The 25,086-nt window shown below is 53.5% G+C and overlaps 1 protein-coding gene across 1 annotated transcript in view; it reads left to right on the plus strand.

The window, feature by feature from the left end:
- Window positions 1-3,670: 3,670 nt before the first annotated feature.
- The window catches only part of GABRE (gamma-aminobutyric acid type A receptor subunit epsilon), a 41,250-nt gene continuing 19,834 nt past the window's right edge, over window positions 3,671-25,086 (plus strand). Inside the window, exons 1-3 of the mRNA XM_054214474.1 lie at window positions 3,671-3,726; window positions 9,083-9,231; window positions 9,443-9,510. Of these exons, the coding sequence (XP_054070449.1) occupies window positions 3,671-3,726; window positions 9,083-9,231; window positions 9,443-9,510 (273 nt within the window). The remainder of the gene's footprint in view (window positions 3,727-9,082; window positions 9,232-9,442; window positions 9,511-25,086) is intronic.

Raw genomic sequence — 25,086 nt, forward strand, 5'->3', positions numbered from 1 at the left:
CATCTGCTGCTGTGCCCAGTCTGCCGGGTGAGCCTGAAAAAGACAAAACCTCGGCGATGTTGAACAAATGCCCTGGCAGAGTAAACAAATGTTTCTACCGTGCAGGACGTGCCCCAACTCGGAGAAAAGGTTGAGGCTTAGACGGGGTTTTTAATCCTCCAGGTTTTCCAAAGGGACCCTGTAACCAGCTTCTCCTCGGCTGTCCTTCACGGCTCTCGTCCCAGGCGTGTCGGCACACTCAGCCTCACGGATGCTGCTGTTGGAGACGCGCAGCCCGACCACTCACAGCCCTGGGCATGGGGAGGAGATCCATGGAAAACCTCGGCGTGGGAGCCCGTGTTGCTCCTGGAGGATGCACTGGCTGGGTAACAGCACGAACCCCGGCTCGTTACCAGGAGGAGAGTGAGCATCAAGGACAGTGGCTCTGACTGTGCTCCGTCCTCAGACAGATGACGTGGAGCCGTGACGGGAGGAGGGGAAGGCAAATTCACCTCCGTGCAGCCCTTTAGAGCTGCCTGCTGCACGGCCCTGGCAGTGGCTGCCTGCGAATACCCCGGCAGCTCCTTGTCCTGGCGTCCCCAGCTCTGCCAGCAGCGCTCAAGCCTGACCTGCTCCTGCAGTGCCCTGTGGCATCCATCTCTGCCCGGGATCCTCTCGGCCCGCTGTGTGTTGCCTTGCTCGTCCACCATTGAAAGATATCTGAGGAGGATTTTGCAAATGCCAAGAACCTGAGTTTTCTCAGAAATGAGCTCCTAAACACCTCGGGTTAACACTGTTCCCCACTTGTGTCTATTTTCCCTCAGTACAGCGCTCCTGACATAGCCCAGAAGAGCAGTTTCCTTGGAGAGACACTCCTTGTCTTTGGCATTGCCCGGAGTGAGCAGCGCCTTGTAGAAGGAAGAGGAGGGCAGAGCATCGCCTCCTTCCTCCACCTGCTGCTCCAGCCGGCAGTCAGAAACACCACCCACCAACGCGGGGAGCAGGCAGCACAGATTTCCCGACTGACTCCGCAAAGGAGCTCTTGAGAGAGCACAGCGGGATTCAGAAAGGCTCATCGAGGACTCTCTGGCTACAGGGTGGCTGTGAAAGCACCGCCAGCCTTGCAAGATGTGGGATCCTGGGCCAGGGCTGGAATGGTCTCCTTGTCTCCCAGAGCTAAGTCCTGCAGCGAGGACTGCACAATCAAACCCTCATTTACTGTGGCAGCATTCCTCCCCCCCGCCCCCCACCCCGCCGGGCTCTGTGCTCATGAGGACACTGTAAATAATAGGTTTTATCAGTTTGCAGGTTAAACTGAAACACCAGAAGGGACAAAAAGCATCTTGAATAAAACATTTCATCTCCTATTTAAGTTTGGAGAATCCCGTGACAGTAGACCTCAAAACAAATGTCTCTTCAAAGTGGAAAATAGGGGCTGTTTCCTCCCCAAACACTGGTGCAGGGCAAGCATTTTGTCCTTCTCACTCAGCATTTGGACTGAGGTTTGTTTTTCCTGGTCAAAATTATTCACCGTGACTTTAAAAGGGGTTTCTCCCAGGCTGAGCCTGTGCTGGTGATAAATAAGGTGTTTGCTTCAAAAGCAGCACTCTCCCCTTGCTCTCCTGCACCATCAACACTCTTCGTTCTTATCCTTGGTCCAAGTAAAAGACTCAAGACCAGTTGCAACAAGAAACCACCGTAGCCGAAGGAAAAGCCCAGGGAGGACAACTGTTGAGATGCTCCCGGTGCATACAACTGCCTGGAAGGCGTCCCCAAAACAGCATCATAAATGGATGTTGTGATTCCCTAACGCTGCTCAGACCATCTCCAGCCCTCCAAGCACCAGTCCTCCCCAGTCCTCTCAGTTCTCTCTCAGGTAGCAGAAGGGGTGGTCAAAAGAAATCAGTCCCGTGAATTTCCCCACATACCACTTCACATCCTGCGTCTTGAGGGGGAGCTGAGAGCACATATATGAACCCCCGGATTTTCTGTGATCTGTCCATGACCAGGATCCTCGACTGCTACATCCTCCCTGCGGCTGCTCTTGCACCTTCCCCAACTTCGGCTTCATCTGGATCCCTGAAGAACTTCTGGGGCAATCCAGTGGCTTGCTTTGAAGCTTTAAGGGCTCTTTTCACCTTCACTGCTGCTTTGATATTCATTATTTACTCTTTTGACATGTGCTTCCTGTAAAGCTGGCTTCTTTGCATGCGGTGAAGGAAACATTATCTGCAGCTGCTTCGTTACAGGGAAATGCCATCTCAGAGCTGCGACGCCTGCAGCTGGCTCCCCTGCCTTTGAGGCTGCTCGGATCTCACGCTTGAGGGCTTAAGGTGATCATTGCAAGAATCAGCAAGGGAGAACCTGCGTAGGAAGAGCCTTGAAAAATCACCCAGGTGTGCTGCTGTTATTTACTGCTGTACTTCCGCAGCACTCCTGGTCCCCACCGAGGCTGGTCCCGGCTATTAGGCACTGAACGTGCCTCGGAAGCAGGTATCTCCCCATCCTGCCGAGCTGAGCGATTGAGACAGCGGTTACCAGCACGCTGCAGAGGGAGAGAAGTGATTTGTCCATGCTCGTGTGGGGAAGGCTGTGACAGGGCCCGGAGCGAGAGAGTCAGTTGCCCACAGTCCCACTCCGGTACCTGGAATGATCCCACTCCAGCACCAGGGATGGTCCCATTCCAATCTGGAGGAGTGTCACCAAATCCCCATTTGTCATCAGTGTTAGTAGACCCTCTGGGAGATGCCGGAGCAGGCCCCTCTGGGGACAGACTCCTGCAACTCATAGCGGTAAGGAGATGAGGAAGGACAATTATTGGTACCTCATGTAGCTGTAACAAAGTTGGTTCCAAGCAACTCTCACCCCAAAACTTGCCAGGATGGAATCTGTTATTCCTGTTTACAAGTCGGATGCCTGCAGCGAAAAGAATTGCCCAAGCGCAGCTTGGCAAACCATGAGAGCAGAGAGCGCCAGGCTGAAAACCCGGAGCCCACCCGTGACCCCCGGCTGTCCCGCAGTCCTTACCCACGCACCCCCCCGGCTTTTATTTTTTGCAGGACAGAAGCCCCAACAGGTGGGAAAGGACCCTCTCCCACCTGCAGCTCAGCCCAGCGGCGACTGACGCCTTGCATATTTTAATAATAATCACTAATCACCCAATTTATATTTTTAGAAAAAAACGCCAACTGTTGTGCATTAAAAAAAAAAAAAAAAAAGCTACTATTAAGAGAAATCAAGCGCCTCGTTACGCAGAGGGGGAGCGAGAGATCCTTACGGCAGCCGAGGGTGCTGGCTCCCCGGCAGCAGGCAGATGCGCGGGTTGGGCTCTGCCGTGCGCGCCCCCCCCCGCGCTCCCGCCGCCGGCGCTCAGCCCCCGGGGTGTGTGTGTGTGTGGGGGGGGTTGCGGGGGGAGCCAGCCCCTGCGCGGGGAGGTAGGACCCTGCGCCGAGCCCCTCCCCGCCGCCCAGTCGGAGAAGAGATGCCCAACTTTCCCCTTCCTCCCCGCCGGCGCGGAGCGGGGCGCGGTGCGCGGAGCCGGGCGGGCGGCGGCGGGGCTGGTGCGCGGCGCAGCGGGCGGCGGGGGGGCCCCGCCGTCGCCCCCGCCCCGGCCCCGCGCTGAGCCCCGCCGGGGCGGGCGAACCACCGCTGCCGCCGCCGCCGCCCCGGGGCCGGTCCTCGCCTCGCCGAGATGCCCGGGACGGTGCTGCTGCTCTGCCTGGCCCTCGGGCCGGTCCTGCGCGCCAGGTGAGCCCCCCCCCCCCCCCCGCCCCGCGCCGACCGGGATGCCCCCTCCCCGCCTCAGTTTACCCGTCAGGGCAATGGGAGGGGAGAGGGCTGGAGTCGCAGCATCTCCCCCCACGGCCACCCCCACCTCCCTCCGGGTTTGGGCACCTCTGTGCCCCCAGCGGTTTCTTCCAGCCGGCCCCGAGGCAGGATCAGGTCTGGTCGCGGCAGCACCTAGTGCCAGCATGTCCTTTGCACCCCAGGTCCGTCCCCCCCCCACCTTCGCATGCCGGGAATCAAGAGGACACCCCGTTTTCTACCCCATCATCACCTCGCTGGCTGAATCCTGCAGGGGACTGAGCCCTTTCTGGGGGTGTCCAGAGCAGGACCAGAGGGATCTCGGCACCTCCTGGGGCCACCATCCATCACCGGGGCATTTCCATGGGGAGTCGGGCCAGGTGGAAAGGAGCTTGTGTCCCCTTCCCTACGCTCCATCCCCTGGCACCCCCCGAAAGGCTTGCAGGAGGAGGGCAGTGCAGGCTACTGCCTTTGCTCTACAGGTTAGCCCCAGGTCCCAGCTCTGGGTGCCGGTTGGGAGCCCGATGCCAGCCCGATGCCACCGGGCGAGGAGGCGAGCGGAGCATGGGGCTGGCAGATCACGGTTCTCTCCCAGGGCCGGTGGTTCATAGCGCTTTTCTGTAAACAGCGATGAAAGGCCCCGCGTACAAGGGGTTTTCAAGTTTCTTTTTCCCCTTTTTTTTTTTTTTTTTTTTCACAATTCCTAGCCCTGCCGGTGAGTTTAATGGCTAGATCGGGGAAAGAACATGTTGTCAGCAGATTGTTGCCCCCAGGGCTTGGGGGAAGAGGGATTTTACTGGCTGAAGCTAATTGGCAGAATAAGCTGCCTTAAAGCCGATCAAATCCCATTACAAATGCAGTCAGGGACAGGGAGCATGAATCCTGCTACTAATGGTCTGCTCTGCCAAGGCTTCCCGACCGCGGGTACGGGCAGAAAGTCCGTCCCTGCCGTGGTCCTCCGGGGCTGGCTGGCCTTCCCGGGGTCGAGGCAGCGAGAGATGCCCCACGGCTCATGCTCTGACACCCAGTCTCTCGCCAGCATTTGAGGGCTAAGGGGGGGGTGTCCGTGGTGGTCCCAGTTCCTGTGCCCTACCGTCCCTGCAGCGCGCTGCCACGAGCACTGCATTTTGAGAGGGTGAGTCGTAAGCTGCAAGATCACACGGAGGAGCAGTTAAGTCGTGTATTCACATGCCCTTGAGCAGCAGGATTTACCCCGTAGCTGGCCCGGTTTCCCTCCTGCCCAGCCCCTTATTTTGTCCTCTTCCCTGAGCCCCGCTTTGCCAGGAGCAGTGTCTGTGCGTGTTGCTGGGGGGGGGGTGATGGAGCCGGAGAGGAAGCCTGTGGGAGAAGAAGGAGAAAACAAGCAAGTTACATCAGGGTCATGCTCTGCATTCACTGCATTTTTCCTGGCTGCACCTTGCAGCGGGGGGTGAATCTCACCTGCCCTACACTTGGTGGTGGGTGCTGGGGTAAGGAGCCCGGGTCAGGTGCCGCGTGTGTGTGTGAGCTCTTCTCCCGGCAGAAGCTGCAAGACCTGCCTGTCCCCTGTCTCCTGGTGCTGGAGCGGGCTGGATGCTTTGTGCCGGGTGACTCAGCACCCCCACCGCAGAGCCTGGGTCACCAGCGTTTCCCAGGACGCTGCTGTGGTTGGGACCAAGGCACCCGACTCTGAGTCCCAAAGGCAGGATCCCTGCACAGCATCACACCACCGGAAAGCTGGGCTTGGCAGATGGTTGAAACTGTGCAGAATTGACCATTGGGGCTTCATGGAGAGTGGTGTGAAAAGAGAGGTACAGAGACATGTGTCACGGCTAAGGGTACAGTTTAGTGAGCCCCCTGTCCTTAAATCTTCTGCCTACTTCTAATTTAGAGTCATTTGCCTGACCGTCCCTGTGTCTACAACCATTGAAGGCATTGGGATGGGTGGCTAGAAGGACACATTAGCATGTGGTAATTAGGATTGACCACAGTGCTTTTCCACCCAGGGAAATGTTGTCCTTGCGTTTTGTTGCTGTCTGTTCCTTGGGAGCAGGGGAGGCTTTGAGCTGCGTTTGCCAAGGGGCTGGACCTGCCCCGGTATCTGCATCTGCTCTGGGATGCTCCTGCCTCAGCGCCGGGGATGGCTGAGAGGGTGTGTGTCACCTGCCCAGGGGGTGCAGGTCTCAGCACAAAATTTTACTGGTCTCAGACTTCATTAACGCACCAGGCTGCAATTAGTAGTGGGTGTGCATCCTGGTCAAGCAGCATCGGCTGTCGTACCGGGCAAGGAGCAGAAGTATCTTGAGGGCTCATGGCCCATGTTGCTCTTCCCCTCCTGCCGAGGGAAGCCTTGTCAGACAGCTTGGGGCACTGGGGGAGGGAGCCAGCCACTAGCTCTTCAGGTGGCTTTTACTTTGACTATCAGCGTGCTTGGAAACCTCAGCAAAACAGGTGTCTGCTTGAGTAAAGCGGAATTAGGAAGGCAAGGCAGAGCGCTGCCCTGCTGGAATGCCAAGGGTTGCCCAAGGAGGGTTGTCCAACCCCATCCATATACGTGAGCTCATCGGAAAGGACACCTCCCTGCCGTGCAGGTCTCCTGCTCTGGGCACCAGCAGGAGCTGCCAGGGCCCCGACCGTGTCTGCGAGACCAGAGGTTTCCTTGCGGTGTCCCTCCCCAGCTCTGCCCTGCCATCATCCCCCCTGCCCACACTTGCGGCTGTGTCCCAGCCCCGTGGCTGAGCGCAGGAGTGCTGTGAGGTGGATGTTGTGACATTTTTGACAAGCGGAGGTGAGGAAACGTGGCTCTGCCTTTCCTCCTGGCTGCACGGAGACATATGAGAACTGGCTGTCCCCTGTCACCAAGCCAGTCACTTTGCACGAGGAGACGGAGCCGCCGGGCCAGCAAGTGTTCGCAGCGCATTGGGGATCGCTGCGGGTTTGCAGCGTGACATTTCCATTAGCAGCTGTGGGGGAACACGCACACGGCACCTTAATTCCTCTCCTCTGCAATAGCTTTTGGACTCTTCCCTTCTTTATTTGAAGTAGGGCCACTGGGAAGGGAGAGTGGGGAGGAGGCAGAGGCTTGCGCAGGGACACACTCCTGACCAGCAAGAGCTGGTGTGTGTCTGTGTGTGCACAGACACCCAGCAAAAGCATATTTTCTCCAGCAAAAGCTGGCTTGCTTATGCTAAGATGGCTTAGTGTGGTTTAGTAGCCCAGGATTAGCTGCATTAGCAAAAAGCATATTTTTGGTAGCGTGACTGCATCTGTAATAGGGATGTGACTCCCTGGAAATGCTACCCCCGAGCCTTGGGGTGTTCATCAGCCACACCAAAGGCGGGGAAGCCAGAAGGCAGAGGTCAGAGTAACCAGCCTGGTTTTGTTCCACCCTGGAGGGATGTTTCGGTCCTTACGGCTTTGCAGGAATTGGATTTCGGCAGGGCAGTGGGACACGCAGAGTTCAGTGCCAGCAGGTGACCTGTCTTGGACTGACTTCACGCAGGGTGAAGGGAACACCGAGATGAGGTTTCGGTGTAGCTGTTCCCGCTCTGCTGGAGGCAGCCTGCGTCGCCCAAAACACTGGCAGCACGGGAAAGCTGTTAGGATTGATTTCCCCTGCCCGGAGCTGCGCTGTGGGCAGAGACATGTGTCCCTCTGTGTTTCCAGCGCCGGATTTCGTCTCTGGCCAGCTTTTGGGTGGGCACAGCGGCATTCCCCTGTTTCTCCCGCAGCCACTGGATGTCACAGAGCTGGCTGCTCGGCTGCATCTCGAAGGCGCGACGGCCAGGCGAGCCCTCGCTGCCACTGCCGGGATGGGGAAGCGCATCCTGACAGTGTTGTTTAAGACTCCTTAAGCATCGTTAGAAAGTGCAGCGCAATCAGACGGGGAAACAAGGAGCTGATGTACCAATACCTAATGTGCGGCGGCAGGCAGCCAGCTGCACGCAGCCCAGCCCTTGTCGGGGGACACATCCCGCTGCTTGAAAGCTGGGGAGATGCAGAGAGTTTTAAAGCGATTGTGAAAGCAAGTTTTATCTGGGGTTTTCAAAGAGGAGCATCTGATAAACTGACTGCAACATGTCGATTGCATGCTTTTTTTTCTTCCCCCCCCTCCCCGCTTCAGGTCCCTTTGCCAGGCTCTGGCTCCCCAGGCGCGGGAGGGAGATGTGTTTCGGCGGTGCCTGATTGCACCTCGGAGCTGCGAGGCTCCAGCTGGGAAGTGTCAACACAGTGGCAGCTCCCGCTGCGAGACCCTTTCTGGCGCTGGAGCAGGTGACACGCTGACATGGCAGACGTCGAGGGGGGCGCGCCGGGTGTGGGATTGCTCGGCACCCTCACCCGCATATGGCTGTGTCATTCCGGGGACAATCTTGTGAATGAGCTGCCCAGCGTAGCGGCAGGTGGTTAGAATTTCCCGGGTGACCATGTGGACCTAATTTAATTACAGGGTTTAGGAAAACTTCTTTAGGAAAAGGGAGGGGTGCAAAAGGTTTGGAGAGGGTGGATTTGAAAGGCAGCGGGAGAAGCTGTTGCTTCTGTGTCCAAAGGAGGATGCAAGCTTTCCTTGCGTGTCTTGGAACTGGATGATGAGGAAGATGGAGTATCTTTAAATGGGAGCTCAGGCCAAAGGCTGGGGAGGAAGGCTTGGTGAGTACAGGGAACGGGTTGTGGCAGGTCTTGGCCTGAGTGCAGAGGAGTTTGCATAAGGCTTTAATTTCTGAGGATCTGTGCAGGGCAGATGGCTGGGTTCCTGGCAAGCCAGACGTGCATGCTGCCTGCTTGGTAGTTTTAGGACCTCTTTTCTCTGAAATGCCCTTATTGGAAACGCCTTGCTCCTCAAACATGCTGTTTGGTCACTGTCTTCTTCCTCAGAGGAAGCCCGCTTCAGGTGCAAGCAGCAGGGAGAACAGCTGAGCAGCATTTGGGGTTAACGGGCAGCTCCAGGAGCAGGAGCTGCTGGCAGCAGAGGAGGGATGGGCAGGAGCGTGGGGCAGGCAGGGACGGGTTCCCATGCTTGGGGATGAGCAGCGTGTCTCCAAAGGGAGCTTGGGAGGATGTGGTGCGCCACACGCCTGCTAGTCCTGACCACTGGCAGTGGTCTGTGTGTCTGGGGACCCTGAAGTGAGCAAAGGTGCCAGGCGAGTTGTGTCTTCTCAACAGCGTGGCTGAGAGGAGATCCCTGAGCTCCTTACGTTCCAACTTATAGCAGTGCCGCATCCTCCTCCTTTAGTATCTCTGAAACCCAGCTGTGCCCCTACTCCCACAGAGCACCAGAGAGCTGCCACAGCCACGTCTCTCTCCTTTTGTCTCTCCGCTCCAGGTGCGAGAGCACAGAGGAATACGATTACGATTACCTCAGCATCAATAAAACCTGGGTCCTCACCCCCAAGGCACAGGAGACTGATGCTACCCAGATCCTCAACTCACTGCTGAAGAACTATGACAACAAGCTGAGGCCTGACATTGGCAGTAAGTGTCCCCTGAAGTTCTCTGTGGCCACTGGTGGTGACCTGGCCAGGCTGTGTCTTGTCTTTTCCATGCTTTTGTGGCTGCTGTAGTTGGGATTTTGGGTGAGATGAAGCCACGCTGATCCCAGATGTTCCCCTAGTCCTCATCCCTTCACAAATGATCCTGGCCTCAGCTCATCTCTATCTGTTTTTTTTTTTTTTTTTTTTTACAGTCAAGCCCACGTTTATCGATGTGGATATCTACGTGAACAGCATCGGGCCGGTGTCTGTCATCCAAATGGTGAGTGGTGTCATTGCTGCTGGGTCCCGGGATCACCGCAGCTGAGGGTGTGGGAGGTAGCTGGCCCAGCGCTGCTGGCAGGTTGTGTCATGCTGGCTAGACATGGTGTGAAGGTGGCTTTGTCATGAGAAGAGGTGGATTTGTTTCCCTTGCCTTGGGAAGAGGTGCTCTGACCTGCTTATAGCTGGAGCTAGAAAGGCTTGACAGCCATCCCTGGTTAGGAGGAAGGTCCTCAAGTGCCTCTGGTGAGCTCAGCAACCCTATCATGCTCACGAGCTCAGGGAGAAGGATGATGATGTTCTTTGGTCTCCACTGGCAACGCGTGGACAGACACCTCTGCCTGCTGGTTTTGCTATCTCCTGCCTGGGAAGCGTGTGGGCACCGGTGTGCCTGGGGCAAGTTGCACCACCCTGGTTGAGCCAGTGGCTGGAGGGGGAGCAGCGCCCTTCCCAGGAGGACTGCGATAGGTACCTGGAGATGGTTTCCATGGCAATGGTCTGATGGTGTGAAACTTGGGTGCCCGGGCCTGGCCTGTGGTGCTGGGGAGGGGCGGGCAGGGTGCCTCGTGTCCGATGGTTCTTCTTCATTATGTAGCGCCTTAGACTGATGCCACCACGACTGTGACGGTTTCTGCTCCTGGCTCAGGACCCTGAGGCTTGTTCTGGGAGCTGCAGAAACACTCAACAGAGATGCTCTTTGGTCTGAAGAGCTTCCAGGCCACACACTGGAGAGCAACTGTTGATTATTTATTTTTCACAGGAAACTTCCATTATTATTTTCCCTGTGAAGTAATTTTTTCCTCTTTTCTATCAAGAAACAAACCTGACTGCTGTCAGTTTTGAAAGGCTTCTTTGGCCCACTGGGCAATGGGGACAAAGGAGAGGTACAGCCAGGACAATTTGGCTTTTCTTGTCTCCCTCAATGCAAAACGGAGCAGAAACAAAACCAGCCCCCTTAAACCGAAAAAAGAAAGTTCTTGGGATGGGCATGTTATTTTTAGTTTCCCATATAGAAAATTTCCACCAAACAAACCCCTCTGGGGATGGAGGAATGGCACTGTAGTTGTAGTACCACTTCCACTCCAAAAAGCATTTTGAAGCAGCCCTTCTGACTGGCCACCGCTGAGCGTGTGCCTCCGAGCAGTGCCTGCTCATGAGCCACCAGATGGGCACCTGGCTGGGTCCTCGCTTGCACGATGAGGGCACCATCAGGAGGCCCAGCAGGGACAGCCTCAAGGCAAAAATTTCCTTTCATTGTTTCTGTGGGCCCAGTCTCCAGGAGGAGAACCGCAACCCAAGCCATGTGGATGTCATCCCTGACTACCAGCAGATACCGCAGGCTCCTCCATCCCTTGTGGGAGTGTGGATGTGAAGCCAGAGTGACGTAAGAGCAGGAGTGCACGGGGAAAGGTGCAGGGGCTGGGTGTACTCACCTCCCCGGCCACTGCTGTGCCTGGAGGTAGAGCATAAGAGTCATGTTATAGGTGGCTGTCCCATCCGCTTTGCGCTGCCCAAGGATACACCAAGAAAACCACAGTGCGCATCCTCATTCCTTCTCTTTCCATCTCATCTGTTTACATTACCCCTTTCCACTCCGGTTGGAAGCTCTGCTCTCCTCCCTGGGCGCAGGAGCACGGCATAACCATGCAGGTGGTAGTGGCAGCGAGTGGCTTACAAAATCCAGTCTTGCATCCAGAGTTCCTCTCTTCTCCTAAACGGAGATACCAGGCACTGCTGCGAGTCCGGTTTCCTAAGAAACACAGCTTATGCCATGGTGATGGGTATGTGAGAACATACGCACAGCTATCCCAGTCTTTCAATATTTTAGATCCACTGGGCTAATACCAACCATATATGGCTGCAGGTTTAGGAGCTTCGGGCATATTTAGCATCTCCAGTATGTCTGTGAAAACGGGATGCAAGGCAGTGACAACAGCCATCCCCACCGTGGGGAAAAACTGTTGTGTGAACTCAACCCTTACTAGAAACCAGAGAATGATACGGCAGAGTGTGGCTGAAGAGAGTCCTGACCCTTCCTAGAGCAGCTCAGCCCGTGTGTTTAGCCCTTTCTAAGAGTCAGCAGAAGCTTTTACGCTTTGTGAAGTGGGGCTCCGTGACTGCACAGGATCCCCGGGGGTCCCAGCACACTGAGCGTGAGCCAGGAGCATGAAGGCAAGACTGGCGCTTGGAGCTGCCTACATCTGCAGGGCTCTGCTGGCGAAGCTCCTGCCGTGGGGCTAATCTACCCATCTGCGGCCTTCCCACCTGAGGAAGGTATCACCGGAATGGCACGGCGAGGAGCTGCTCGGGCAGGGGAGGAAACCTCTCGGCGTAGTGACAGTTGAGGGATGTTGTGGTGTCAGTCACAACTGGCTGCACTGTCTCTCTGAAGTGTCCAGATGCTACAAGTACAGGGGTCCCTGCTGGGTCCCAACAGTCAGCAGTGATCTGAAAACACCCCAATATGACTCCGCAAGTAGACTCTCTATGGACATTTCTCCTTCCCTGTCCCCTTAGGTAACTTCCTAAGCTTGAATCTGCGATGCCCTTGAGCTTTAAAACCTTTCCCCCTGAGATGCTGGGCTGATATTAAAGGTACTGAGGACAGCTAGACCCAGGTCTCGTAGCCTCATACAGCAGCTTTGTGCCGTCTGTACTCTGAGTAGCTCCCCCTGCTCATGAGAGAGGCTGCATCCTGCTGTAGGGTCTCCTGAAGCAAGAGAAAAGGGCCGTGACAAAGCTGCCACAGTGTCACCTCTGGACTTGGCTGCTTCACCCCCTTGTTTTGTGTTCGTTTGCTTTTCCATGCTGATGCAATGAATGAAGTCATTCTGTGGGTCGTGCCAGCCACTGGCAGGTTGGCATCAAATGTATGATACAGACTGTCTTTGCTGGGGACGTGTCATTCCCGCTTTCTCCCTTTTTACGTAGCTTCTCCCAACCTGAGAAGCTCTGCCTTCTCCCAGCTGTCTGGCCCATCCCACGTGCCTGATCTTTCCCTTTTACCATACGCGACCTGAGGAAATGCGCATTTCCGAGGGAAGGAAACCAGAATTTGACTCGGAGCTGGATCTCTCCTGAGCCTGTGGTGAGGTTGCTCTCTGCCGCAGATACAGCAGCTCGTGTAGGCTGGAAGGTCCACTGGAGGGGAAACGTCCCATTGATCTCTTTTAGGTGCATTGCGATGACAGCATCTTACGTAAATATTTCTCTTTCACATAGCCAGGCTATGTAGAAGATAAAAAATTAGTTCTGCTTTTAAGAAATACAGCAGCATTACTGTGGCTATTAGCTTGGACCAGCATGGTCTGTGCATCTGAAGCTGAAGGCTATAGGATGGCCTGACGGGCTGGTGGGATAGAAGGCTCCAACTTAAGCAATTTACTTTGAATATTGGTGTCCTGGGATCTTCTGCTTACCCCTCAAAGGGTTAACTACTCACCGCTGCCTTCAGCTTGGTGATGCTCTGTCAGGGCTTGGAAGCCGGCCCTGCGTAGCCGCTGCTCAACCTCCAAATGATAAATCATGTCAGGATACAAAACTGATTCCGGTCCTTAAAAATGAATAGGTGATTTGAAAATGCCCTGCGCTGGGTGTGAATTCTGCATCCCCCTCATCAATCACTTGTCATAAATAACATTAACATTCAGGAGCCAGCAGAAGGCAGGCAGGTTTGGAGGGGGAAGAAATGTAAAGTGATTTCCTGGTATCTTTTGTAGACGGGAATGGCAGTCTTGTTTCCCATTTAGGTAGCAAATTTTACATTCTCTCCTCCCTGGAGAAAGGACCCTCTGCGCTCTGCCAGCCAAAAGGTGTCAGTAACCAGAAATAAAGCTAGGAGATGGTTAAATGATAGGAAGTGGGATGGGGCTTGCTTGAAAGAGGATGGGCTGAGAGGGAAAAGGGCGCAGAAAAGCGGGACTGTCAGGTCCAGTCCCTGCATGGACTGGGGGTTCTTCCCCATCCCCATGAACCTGTTGGTTTTGGGTGGAATTGGGGCACTTGGTGCTTCTCAGGGTGGTGGGAAACTGCGTTTACACCATCGGGGAAACGATGCGCTCAGCCACGAGCCCTTCCAGAGCTGCCCGCTGCCGCTGGGTGCCAGCCAGCAGCACCTCAAGCCAAATGAGTTATCACCCACAGCGCCACAGCTTTCCAAGCTGTGTCATGGATCTGGATGCCCAATTAGATTCCCATTAACACAGACGGTGTTTAGGTGTCCTTGGCGTATCACTAAGCTGAGCCTGGTGCAAAGACCCACCTTGGCTCTCTGAGCGTGTTTGCAGGAAGAGGCGCCAGGGAGGTCTGCGGCAGCAGGGACCGATGGAGGAGACTTCTTGGGTTCATTTTTTTCGCTGACTGGTTGTTTGCTGGAGGGATTTGCTCCTGGTTTTGTTTTGTAATGGCTTTATTGCTATAGATTATAGCTTTAACTGGTGTCAAGGGCACCTAGTGTTCTGGATCACCTTCCTTTAGGGCTGCTTCACTCTCAGGAAATGATGCTGTAGAAGTAAAGCGGTTGCCAACTATTGGGGCTGAGTGTCTTTCAGTCCTGAGGATGTCCGTGAAGTGTCCATGAGAGCCAGCATGGGTGGGAATGGAAAAAGCGATTCTGTTCTGAGCTTGGGGATGGAGCAGGTCCTGTCCAGAGCTTCTCCAATTCCTCCCAGAGGTCAGAGCTGAACATCCTTTTCTTCCTTTCTTGCGCAAAACCAAGTGGGAGTCTCGAGGAGTTGAACATTGAGAACATAGCCCAAACACTCTGGTATCCTCCTGGCCAAAGACATGCCACTCATCCAGGGACCTGCCTTGGTTACCTGCTTCAGGTGTCTGGGGTCAGAGGCGGTGCAGCCAAGGCCAGTTTAGATACTCGAGGCTCCTCTCTTTGGTGTGTGCGAGGAGGTGCCCTTGTGTGCCAAATTCTGGAGCCAAATTCTTGATGACAGCTCTTCCGCTGGGATTGTGAACTACCTCAATCTCATTACTTAATGATAATAAATACGGAAAGAGCAAAATTGGCCTCTGTCATTCACCAGGGGCCAGATTGTGCTGCCTCTGAAGTGCCTGTGATTTCCAGGAGCGGGGTTAAGCTCCTGCCTCCGTTATTACAGCAAATTATTTTCTTAGCTCTGCCTGGGAGTGGGGGACTGGAACCCGAAGAAGGTGATAAGTCTAAATACACGTATTGAATATTCCCCCCCTTCCCCCTTTAGGAAAGAGATGCTGCGGACTATTAAATTCACGATGCCGTGCCTAGCTGCGTTAGTTACTATGCAACACACTAACGAAACTGAGGATAAAGAACATGTTTTCCCACGTCTGGAGTACTGCAGAATAGATTTAATAGATTTGCATGTATGGTGCATCTGTGAAAACACTGTGAAAAAGGGGGAGGGAGGGAAGGGGGAAATGTTTTTTCGTTATCAGCTGATGAATAATTAATTTACAAACGTTGTCTTGTTAAATATAAATTAAATCCTCATTTGACACACTTTATAATTTAGAAGTATAAGCCCAGCATGAATGAAGAGAACTCCCTGCTGACTGCTTTCATGTAAATCCTGAGGAGCCGGGGAGGGAGGTTTGGCTTTCGAAGTTAAAGCTGACAAGGGGCAGTGGTGAGGAAGGGGGTTGCTGTGACAAAGCCAGCTTGGGGACCTTGGGGACCTTAGCTCCTGGGTGCTTTCCATGCAGGGATGGCTTAGCGGGGCAGGGAGGCGGTGGTTGTCCACACAACCCTCTTCCAAGGGTTGCTTCTTCCCTCCCCACTCAGAGCTGTGGGTGGCCGAGCTGCTGGATCCCGGCTCTTTGAGCAAAATCCCCATCGGTGCCACGTTATCAGAGCGTGCGGCAAGCTGGCAGCTGCTTCTGACCGGCTGAGCTATCCCAGCAGCAGGGGCAAAGATTCCCCAAGAGAGGAGCTAGGCTCTACGAAAGCCGTACGGGGCTAAGCCCCCCTTGCAGAAAGCCCTTAGGTGGTTGGAGGCATCTCCGCACGGAAGCGGGGCCGCATCCCGAGGAACGGCAGCTGTGCTCGGTTGGAAGGCAGTTAGTGTGGGAGCCACGGTGGGAAGCCTTGGGTTACAGCCCTGGCGTCCCGCTGCAAAGCTTGGGTTAATATCTTCGTTTCTTCTTAATAGATGGGGAAACCGAGACCGGTAATAATTGTCTGGCTCTGAGGAACACTTAAGTCTTGATTATACTTAGCTTTGGCTGCTTTGGAATAAGTAGGGAGGAAATGAAATGAAAATGGCACAATTTTTTTTAAGATGCTTGAATGTATTGCTCTGGAGCACAAGATAAGCCTATAGGTAAAGGAAATTTGTTACCTCCCCCCTTCTTCCCTAATAATAATAGACTCCAGCAGTCACACAGCGCTTCTCAACTGAAAGGACTTAAAAATCCTTCACAAATCATCTGTCTGGGAGGCAATAGCCCAGATGCACCCACTTCTAGGGTGGATTGCAGTGCCTGAAGCATGCCGTGATGCTCTGCCAAGGACTGCGCGCTCTTCTTGGCCTGCCCGGTGTGCAGCGAGTCAGGCATCGGCATACATCTAGTGAAGTCGCACGGGACACGTTCCCGTGCTAATGAGCTAGGTCGGGTTTGGGTCCCTGACAAAGGTGCATATCGTAGAAATTTAAAATGTCAGGAAATGGGTATTGCTCGCTAAGGGCCCCAGTGCTTTTTCTGGACATTAGTTTCCCCGCTTGAGTGATGGCCGAGCGCCGCCGGAGCTGGTGGTGCATTTATAACGTCTTCCCAAATACTCATTTGCTTGGCAAGTGCTCATATCTCTTGATTCCTTGATGTTTGGGAACGGTCACCTGAGCCCGTTCCTGTGTGCCGGAGTACCAGGAGAGTGACTGTTCCGCACGGAGCCGCTCGAGTGTGCGAGGCTCGGTGAGGTCAGGTACCCGGCGAAGGGCAGTGGCCGTCCTGCAGCCATCCTTTGTCATTGCCTTAAGAAAAAAAAATAATCATGAGGCCGCTGAGGAATAGCACCCATCAGGCGTGACTTGCGGGACAAATCGTGAACCGCAACAGAAGGTCTAGCGAAATAAATGAGGTACTCCCATTCCGAACGTATCCCAAGAGCTTCTGCAGGTTCCAGGGTCTGCTCCCAAACTGGAAAAGGGCTGATTTACTCACTATGAATAATTAAACCAGCTCCTTCTTTATTATCCAGAACGTACACTAATCCCCTCTAGATATTTTCTGTGTGACATCCATGTCGGTATTTTATTTATAGGCTGTTTATTGTGCAGAAAACACAAGGAGTCTGTTATCAGGGAAAACGGACAAAAAGCAGGGGTTTTGCCTCTGAAATTTGGAGCTAAGTAACGTATGAAAATCTGGACAGCGGCCTCCTGGGGGGAAAAGTGCTTTTCTTCAGAGGCGTTTCTGGAGAGCAAAGCCCTAAAGTTAATTAACATCTGTGCTCCCCAGTCCGATGCTAAATGGGGAACGTGGCTGGACTCGGTCAGGTTTCTTAAACTGCAGCATCAGTCCTGGCTCGCAGGTGCCTCCCCACAGCCCACAGCTCGGGCGGCCTCTGGCCCTCGGGCAGCGCGAGATAAATCAACATTCATAATTAAATAAGCAGCTCTTGTACATTCCTTCACAAACACGATTTCTGGCCTTCTGCTGGCAGGAATGGCTCAATCCTGTATTCGGCTCGTGCCAGCCTTCGGAGAAAACTCGCATTTCTTCAGCTGGGCTGAATGCGAAGGGGGTTTTTGCCCTGAACCCTTGCAGGCAGCCTGGGAAGGATGCTTATTGTAGGTGCTGCCTGAGTGGCTGCTGTGCTCATCGTGCCTGACCCAAGAGCATTGTAACTTGTAATTCCTCCTCCTTACTCACAGAAAACCTCCAGGAAGGATGGGGAGGGATTCTTTATCAGGGAGTGTAATGATAGGGTACGGGGTAACGGCCTCAAACTGAAAGAGGGGAGATTTAGATTAGATCTCAGGAAGAAATTCTTTACGGTAAGGGTGGTGAGGCACTGGAACAGGTTGCCCAGGGAGTTTGTGGATGCCCCATCCCTGGAGGTGTTCAAGGCCAGGCTGGATGGGGCTTCAGGCAGCCTGGTCCAGTGGGAGGTGTCCCTGCCCAGGGCAGGGGGTTGGAACTGGATGATCTTTAAGGTCCCTTCCAACCCAGAACCATTCTGTGATTATGTGAAAACTTTTCTAATGCAGCTCATGACCCCCACAGCTGCTCCTGGTCTCCTTTTCCCGAGGTCTCTGCCACCAACTGGGTTTCTGCTTGTTAAAAGACAATGATGACAGTTTTCCAGTGACCAGGAGACTCTCCTTACTAGCACCTGGACCAGGCTGGAGGGATGTCCCCTGCCCTGGCAACCCTGGCAGGTAGCAGCTCTCTCTTGGTGTGGGAGGAGCTTTGCCCTCTGCCAGGGCTTTGCTGTGATGCAGAGGCGTGGACGTGGCTGCAGGCGCTGGGTGGTGGCAATGCCACCTTGCCCGTCACACGCTGGTGGGGATGCGCCTGGGAGATGCCGGCTTAGAGCTGCATCTTGCGAAGAAAAACGCGGATGCAGCCGTCTCCATCACAAGCGCGTTCGCTAATGGAGTTGCTCTGTCGTTCCCCAACGGCCCCGGTTCTTCATGCGGAGGCGTGTGTGCGTGGACAGGCCAGGAAACATGTGTTTGATTCCGGTACTGATCCGTGCTCTGAACCTCATTAAATTGATTCTTCCAAGTCAAAGGGAAAGCACTCTTGTGTCAAATTTGAAAGATATAGGCTCTGAGCTGTACCGATAGTTGTCACTTGACGGGCTGAATTATTTTTAAGGCAGAGTTGATTTATCTGAACTGAAGGCTTTGGATCTCTCCATAGGAGAGGTCTGGATGTTTCAGGTGCGTGAGAGCCAAGCCAAAGAGCCGGTCAGAGGCCAGGGTTTCTGGTCTAGGGGAGGACATCTCGTTGTCCCCTCCCCCTTGGGACAAACAGTCAAAATTCTGAAGCGTTTCTGGGGGAAAATGGGTTTAGGGACAATCAAAATATTTATGTTTAGTATCATCAGATTGCGTTGATTTGCTTTTCATACGGTGATGAATTCTGTCCTATAAGTAAAGCATGAAAATGAATATTTGAAAATAAAAGCCAAAATGAAGTGAATCAAATCGATAAGGGTAAAGCAAAGTATTTTGTTAGCCTACGGAAGAAAAAAAGTTTCTGAATGAAATGATGAGGTTGAGGGAATTCATTTTAGATTTTGACACTTTTAATTTATTTTCAACAAAACTTCATTTTTTCAGTAGAAATCGGCTCTATTTATTTCCTGCATCCCCAGATGAAGCAGTTCCTACCCTCTCCCCTAACAGGCTGATGTGAAATCTGCCTGCTATAAATGTGATATGAAATGGAGACCATTTCTCAGAATTCAGTGGTTGTGGGTGACCAGAGGCAATATGTTTCAAGGACCTCTTCATGCCTCGACGTTAAAAGCTGAACATTCAGACTATTACATCCCATCTCCGTGCGCAGGAAGGGTTTAATTGTCCATGATACTAATTGCAAGCGAGCTGCAGCGGAGCGGCGACACTGCCAGCCTGAGCCTCCCCGTGGCAGCGGGGCTGGCTGGGATGTGGATGCGCTTTGTTTCTCCTCCCTGCAACCCCTGGCACCTCCTCCGGACCTCTGGGTCTCCAGCTTGGTGTCTTTTGTGCTGGTAGGAGATACGTCTAAGGGTCAGCAAGTGGGAGGGCAGGTAGATCGGTCACCATGCCTCACGCTGGTCGGCAGCAGCCCATCCTTCCCCACTGCGGGTCTGCTGATGCTGCAGCCGTTTCACGCCAGCGCTGTGGAGACCGGCCCCACCGATTCCCAACGCAAGAGCTCCTGAAAGCCTCACAGGAATCGTGCTGGCTGCATGGGACACTGTGCGTGGGGGAATAAATCTGGTCAGGGGTCTTGGGCTTGGTGTGTGCTGGTAGCATGGAGCTGATGGTAGCTGAGGACCCTAGTATAAGCCTTGTTTGTCCATCTTCATGTCCAGAGGGCTCTGCTGTGAGGATTTCTGTGGTTCTCTGACCTGCAGTTAGCTGGGAATGGCTCTAACCATCTGATCAGTGTTCCTCAGCAGGAGAATTTCGGGCGGTGATAATGGCTCACCTGCAGGCAGATACACAGGGGAAGTGTGAACCAAAACACTGAGGAGTGTGGGTGGGGGAACACCTTGTCTCCATGTGGCTGGGGAACAGGGAAGGACAGAGCAGGGACTCTGCAAATGTTCTAAGCCTTGTTTCTGGCACATCCCCCCTGATCAGCTTCTCTTTCCCTCCAGCTTTGCCAGTCTACCTGTTACATCTCCCACACCAGACCTGTGTCCCTCGATCTGTCTTTCTCCTCCGCAGACACCCAAAGCCACCTTAGGAATGGAATGAGAACAAGGAGGGGAAGCGGCGCAGTGAGGCAGAGAAGTGGGAAAAATTTGTGGGAGTTAGGTTGGTTGTTCCTACAGGCACAGGGAGGTAGGAGGGTGAAGTTAAGATGATAACTGGCTGATCTTCTTTTCATTTGCTCCTTGAAAAGAAAAGCTGAAGGCAAAGAGAACCATAATATTCAAGACAACCATTTCCTTTCATCATCTGGCAGTGGTGGACGGACAGACCTGTCCAGAGCTTGCAGCCTTAGTTTGCATTCCTTATACCTCTGCGTAGAAAACCTGAGCCTTCCTCTTTTTCACTACTCCCCAAAGATGTCCTAAAGTCATCTAGGGGGGCTGGGGAAGGCAGAGTGGTTGAGTTTTGAAGGAGGCATCTGCAGTAGGCTGAGTCTCTACAAAACAGTTGGGAGCTGGAAAAAAGCACTGGGAATACCAGCCCCCAGTTTCTGGGGAGAGTTTTGCAGTTGCCAACTGCCAGGGAAGTAAACAGCCCAGAGCAGCAGAGCTCTGCAGGTCCTGCTTGCCCGGTGGCTGGTGTCCTGGTTTCCAAATGACCGCCACACTTGGCCTGAAGTGTGGGTGTATGCCTGGAAAGGAGAATCAGCTGGCCTGGTGTCCCTTCTGTAACTGCAGTCCAGCTTGCTTTGCCCTTTGAATACCCAACGGGAGAAATAGTTCTTTCTCTGTAACCTGATTCATTTCTCCCAGCTGCTTTCCTCAGCCTGGTGCTCCCTTGAAATCTCACTAGGGGTGGGCTGTGATTTTTGTGGTGGCTGGAAAAGAAGAACTGCGAAAGGAAAAAAGACAAAACGAAGCAGAGAGAAGGAGCTAAATCAAGGAACTGGCAGGGCAGGAAGAGAAAGCTGGCAAGCACAGCAAGGGAGCATGAGAGACGACATGAAACGGGTTTCCTTGAAAGAGTCAGTGGAGCAGAGTACAGTGTCCTCACCTCCTGCTTCATCTGGGGCCAGGAGAGAACAGTGTCAGGAGTGAGGATTTCTGCAGAGGGCACAAACCCCTCCCCTTTGGTGAAAGCAGAACTTTCTCAGATTTTTTGAATGTGCCTCTTTCCTTGAGGATGAGGATTAGAAAGGGATTTGTAGAAGCAAACAGTGGTTTTCCTCCTGGCCAGCACAGACATTGCCGTTCAATGGATGGCATCCCAGGCACGTGGGTGCACTGTGCTTTCTCAGACCCGTTTTGGTGGGAGGAGGACAGAGCAGCACCAGGGTTTGGGAGGTGAGCTTCTCTCTTAGATTCCTCTCCCATGCGCAGTGCAGCTCCCATGGCTGGTGGTGAGCATCGCTTCTTCAGCGCCAGCTCTGAGCTCTGCTGGCTTCTCCACGCTGTCAGCGTGCTGCCCGTGATGCTGGTTTGACAGAGCTCAGTGCTTGTTGGAAGCGAGTGGTTCTCACAGAGGAGGGCGTATTTATAAGGCGGATGAAGTGATTTTCCTGCTCCTTATACTCTGTCCCTAAGCTCCTGTGACTGGCCGCTGTAGGAGGCTGTTGGGACAGAGGGACACTGCCTGACATTGTTTGCCCATTCTTATTCCCTCTGGTTTTGCATGCTGCTGTGCCGTGCCATGCAATTCCTGCACTGAAAGGATGTTTCTGGCTCTGATCCACACAGAGCTGCTACAGCTCCCTCTCTCTGCCACCCTTTCCTTCCTGTCTTGACCTCGAAGCACAGCTTCTGTAGCAACTTCTTCATCACTAAGACTGCCGTGGGAGGGATTTTGTCTGTTCTCCTTGCGTGACAGTCGGCATCCAGCTGAGATCACTAGGCACTTTTCAGTCCACAGAGAGAGGCAGTCCCTGCCCTGGAGAGCCTACGGCCTTACTAGACAAAGCCACATCCCATGAGAAGGTGGGAAGGGGGTGGGAAATTATGTGATGCTTCAATAGTGCCGCTAGAATTGAAGCTGTTTCTGTTTGAGGAGGGGTATGTGCAGGGTGGCAATGCCTGTCTTGCTGAGGCAGGGAAGCGAAGTGGTGAGCTACAGACCAAAGAGAGTGTGGAGAGGGGCATGGAGAAGAGGAGGAGTTGGAGGAAAGAAAACTAGAGCACGGAGCAAAGGGAAAAGAGGGAAAACCCAAGAAAGCCTGGAAAGATGAAAAAAACGGCAAAGGAAGTTGGGCAACAGTTGGGCTTTTCAGTCCCTGGGCATGCAGGGAAAAGTGCTGAGACCCTTACAAAGGTCTACAGACTACTGTGGACTACTCTATCTCTCCAAAACCCTCACTCCCCCCAAATAGGGACTGGATGTAAATGAGAATCAGACCCTAAATCTCAGAGGCAGTGTTGACACCGCCTAGTCCATCTGGTGAGCCAGCCTCAGCAGTAGGCTCTACTGGGGTTTGGCAAAGCCAAGGGTGATGCCAGTGGTAGTCCGTTCTGTATGAGGTGGCAGACTGGAGGCAGGGAGAGAGGCCCAGCTGGCAAGTCCTAAGCTTAGGAGGATGCTTGCTCTAATACTTCAAAACCACACAGCCACGTGCCTCTGACAGTTGAAGGCATTCATGTCATTTAATGTTTGGAGGACTTTCCTGCCTTCCTTCGCTTCACCTGAGGGCCATTTCCCTGCTGCCACAACAGGATACTGCTCTGGCTCCTGCCTCTCCATCCTAGGGAGGAGGCAGTGAGGCTGCAGCGTCCAGCTCCTGAGCTGAGCAGGAGCCTGCAGGCAGCCTCCTGGGAATCCAGCCATGAGTTCTGTAAGGACAGAGAGATGGGGCAAGGAACATGTCAGAGCTGGAGGAACAGATCATGTTCCCAGGCAACACCCAGATGTCTCCATGGGGACAAGCTGACCATCCCAGACACCCCTCCCCAGGAGTCTTTAGGACAGGACACCTTGGGGGATTCGTGGGACCTCCTACCTCCTGGTACAAGGGAGCTGCAACAGCTGCTCTCCCAGTCCTGGGCAGTATGAGACTGCCCATCCCAGTGTTTCATTTTAATCGCAGTGGGTGGCATGGGAATGGGAAGTGCAATTAAAGAAATTCCAGCTTCTCATCTGAATCTTGCCAAGCTGTCCTGGAGGAGCAATCTTGGGGAGTTAATTGTATGCGGTGAGAAGGTTTGTCTTCTAGCCCTTTCAAAGGAAATTTCTTTTTGTCTCATCAAACCTCCCATGAGCTTAAAGGACAAATAAACAAGAGCACCTGCCCGAAGTGCTAAGCATTCTCTTCCAGTTATCCTATGTGCTCCTGCCCACACCTCTTCTCTTTCCCCACCTGCTTTCTTCTTCCAGCACAAAGTTTCTTCAAGCCCAACATCATGGGGAGCATTTAAGCATTTAGCAGTAAGGTTTGATAGACAAACAAGACTTTGGACGAGCGTGGCTTTGCTCTGCAAGCGGCCCAGGCATTTTCTAGAGATCGTGGCAATGGGGCTGCATCCTTGTTTGCATGAGAAGGTGCTTACACATGACTTTCCACCCAGGTCATGTCCTGTCCTGAGACTGGTGAGAAAACAAACGAAAAGGAGGGAGTTTCTTCCCTGTAGTGTTTTGCATAGTACTTCATTGAAGTGTTCAGTATCTTCCCCTTTAATTAATTCTGCCCCATCTGCATATAGCACCCCGTGCCCGCGCCTCTGCCTTTTCAGTAATAACCTCGTCAGGGACAGTGCAGACAGACTGTGCTTCTATAAACCAGAGTCTGGCTGATGTCATGTCTCGACTCAAGGACTTTCCTCGATCCTTTGGGTAATGACTGTTAATCAGATGCTAAAATACACATGTCTAGGTCACGTGCCCCTGGGGCTCACAGTGAGAGACTCCATGTGCCAGGCTACGTTCCCATGAAAAGAAGAACGGGCACCATGACAATCAGCAGCCGTCTCGGGGCTGCATGTGAGGAGATAACACCACTGAGGGACAGGAAACGGTGGTAGAAGGGAACAGCTCAGGAGAAAGGGGTTTTGGGGGAAAGAAACAGTCTGAGGCGGCTGGTTGTCATAAGTATAAAAGCCTGCCTTTTAGATGTCCTTGCTTGCACATGCAGGGGAGCAGGCATGAGCAGAGCTGTGTGGGAACGGGCAGGTAGCGATCTCAGAAGCCAGCACTTGGTTTCGAAAGCCCTGTCCAGTTCCCGTCTGCAGAAACTCCAAGGGTGAGCAAGCCATGATCGGGGAGTTTGCGATCGACAGAGCAGCATGTACAGCATGTCTTGTTTGAAGGCTCCTGGCACGAGCACAGAACATGGTGATGGTTTTTAACAGCGAGTTTGTATTATAAAAAGAAAGCTGTCTCAACTGAGATTCCCTGGGCAGAGGCGAAAGACATTCAGACAAGGACAGTGCTGCCGGTGTTGCTGCAGAAGTGAAACAGATGGGAAGTTCAGTGTGTCACCTTGAAAACACAGATCATCAGAGCTGTGTTCCTTTTGTCCTTGCTAGCTCCCCTAGTCACTCCAGCATCATGTCCAGAAGGCTCTCTGGGGTCTGAGTTGGAGAGAGGAGGACCTTGGAAACAAATGAAAGTTCTCATTCTTTTGCTCTTTGTGCTGGAGAGACAAAACTCACCCAGAACAGGGACAAGCGAGGTGTCTCACCATGCTAATCGGAGAACTGAGCGAAGCCTGATGCTGCCCAACCGCTCGCTGAAGTGGTCAGTGTCAGGCGTTAGCATACGCTGTTAATATGCGTCCTCTCTGGTTGCTGCCTTTGGAGAGTGCTTGCACATGTCATGCTAGAAGCCTGTTCCTGCCCGCAAGCTGTGGGGACAAGAAGTTCTGCATCAGATTTGAAGATTATTCTAAACTAAGGTTATTTTATTCAGTTATCCGAGTGTGGAGAGCGTGTCCAGACTTTTTGCTATTATTGAGCATGTTCCCTGGGACGTGGAGCTGGCTGCTGGGAGCAGCCCAGGGTTTGTCAGAGGGGTTTGCAGGCTGGGAAGGATGTGTGGGGTGTCGTGGAGAGGAAAATGCTCACCTGGGATGGGCTGTGGGCTGTGGAGTTGCTGAACGCAGTTCTGTCTGAAGGGGAGATGCCTGGGGTGAGCCCTGTTTTGGAGAAGAGGGAGACTGGAGGAGAGGCTTCCTGGCTTGCTACCAGCCCTTGAAAGAAATACACCCCATTCCTGGGTCTCCTCCAATAACTCCTGAGATTCTCCTGGACTGCAGCACCCCAACGAGTTTGCCTGTAATACTTGCTTTG

The sequence above is a fragment of the Rissa tridactyla genome, chromosome 9 (assembly GCF_028500815.1).
Source record: "Rissa tridactyla isolate bRisTri1 chromosome 9, bRisTri1.patW.cur.20221130, whole genome shotgun sequence".
Classification (NCBI taxonomy): domain Eukaryota; kingdom Metazoa; phylum Chordata; class Aves; order Charadriiformes; family Laridae; genus Rissa; species Rissa tridactyla.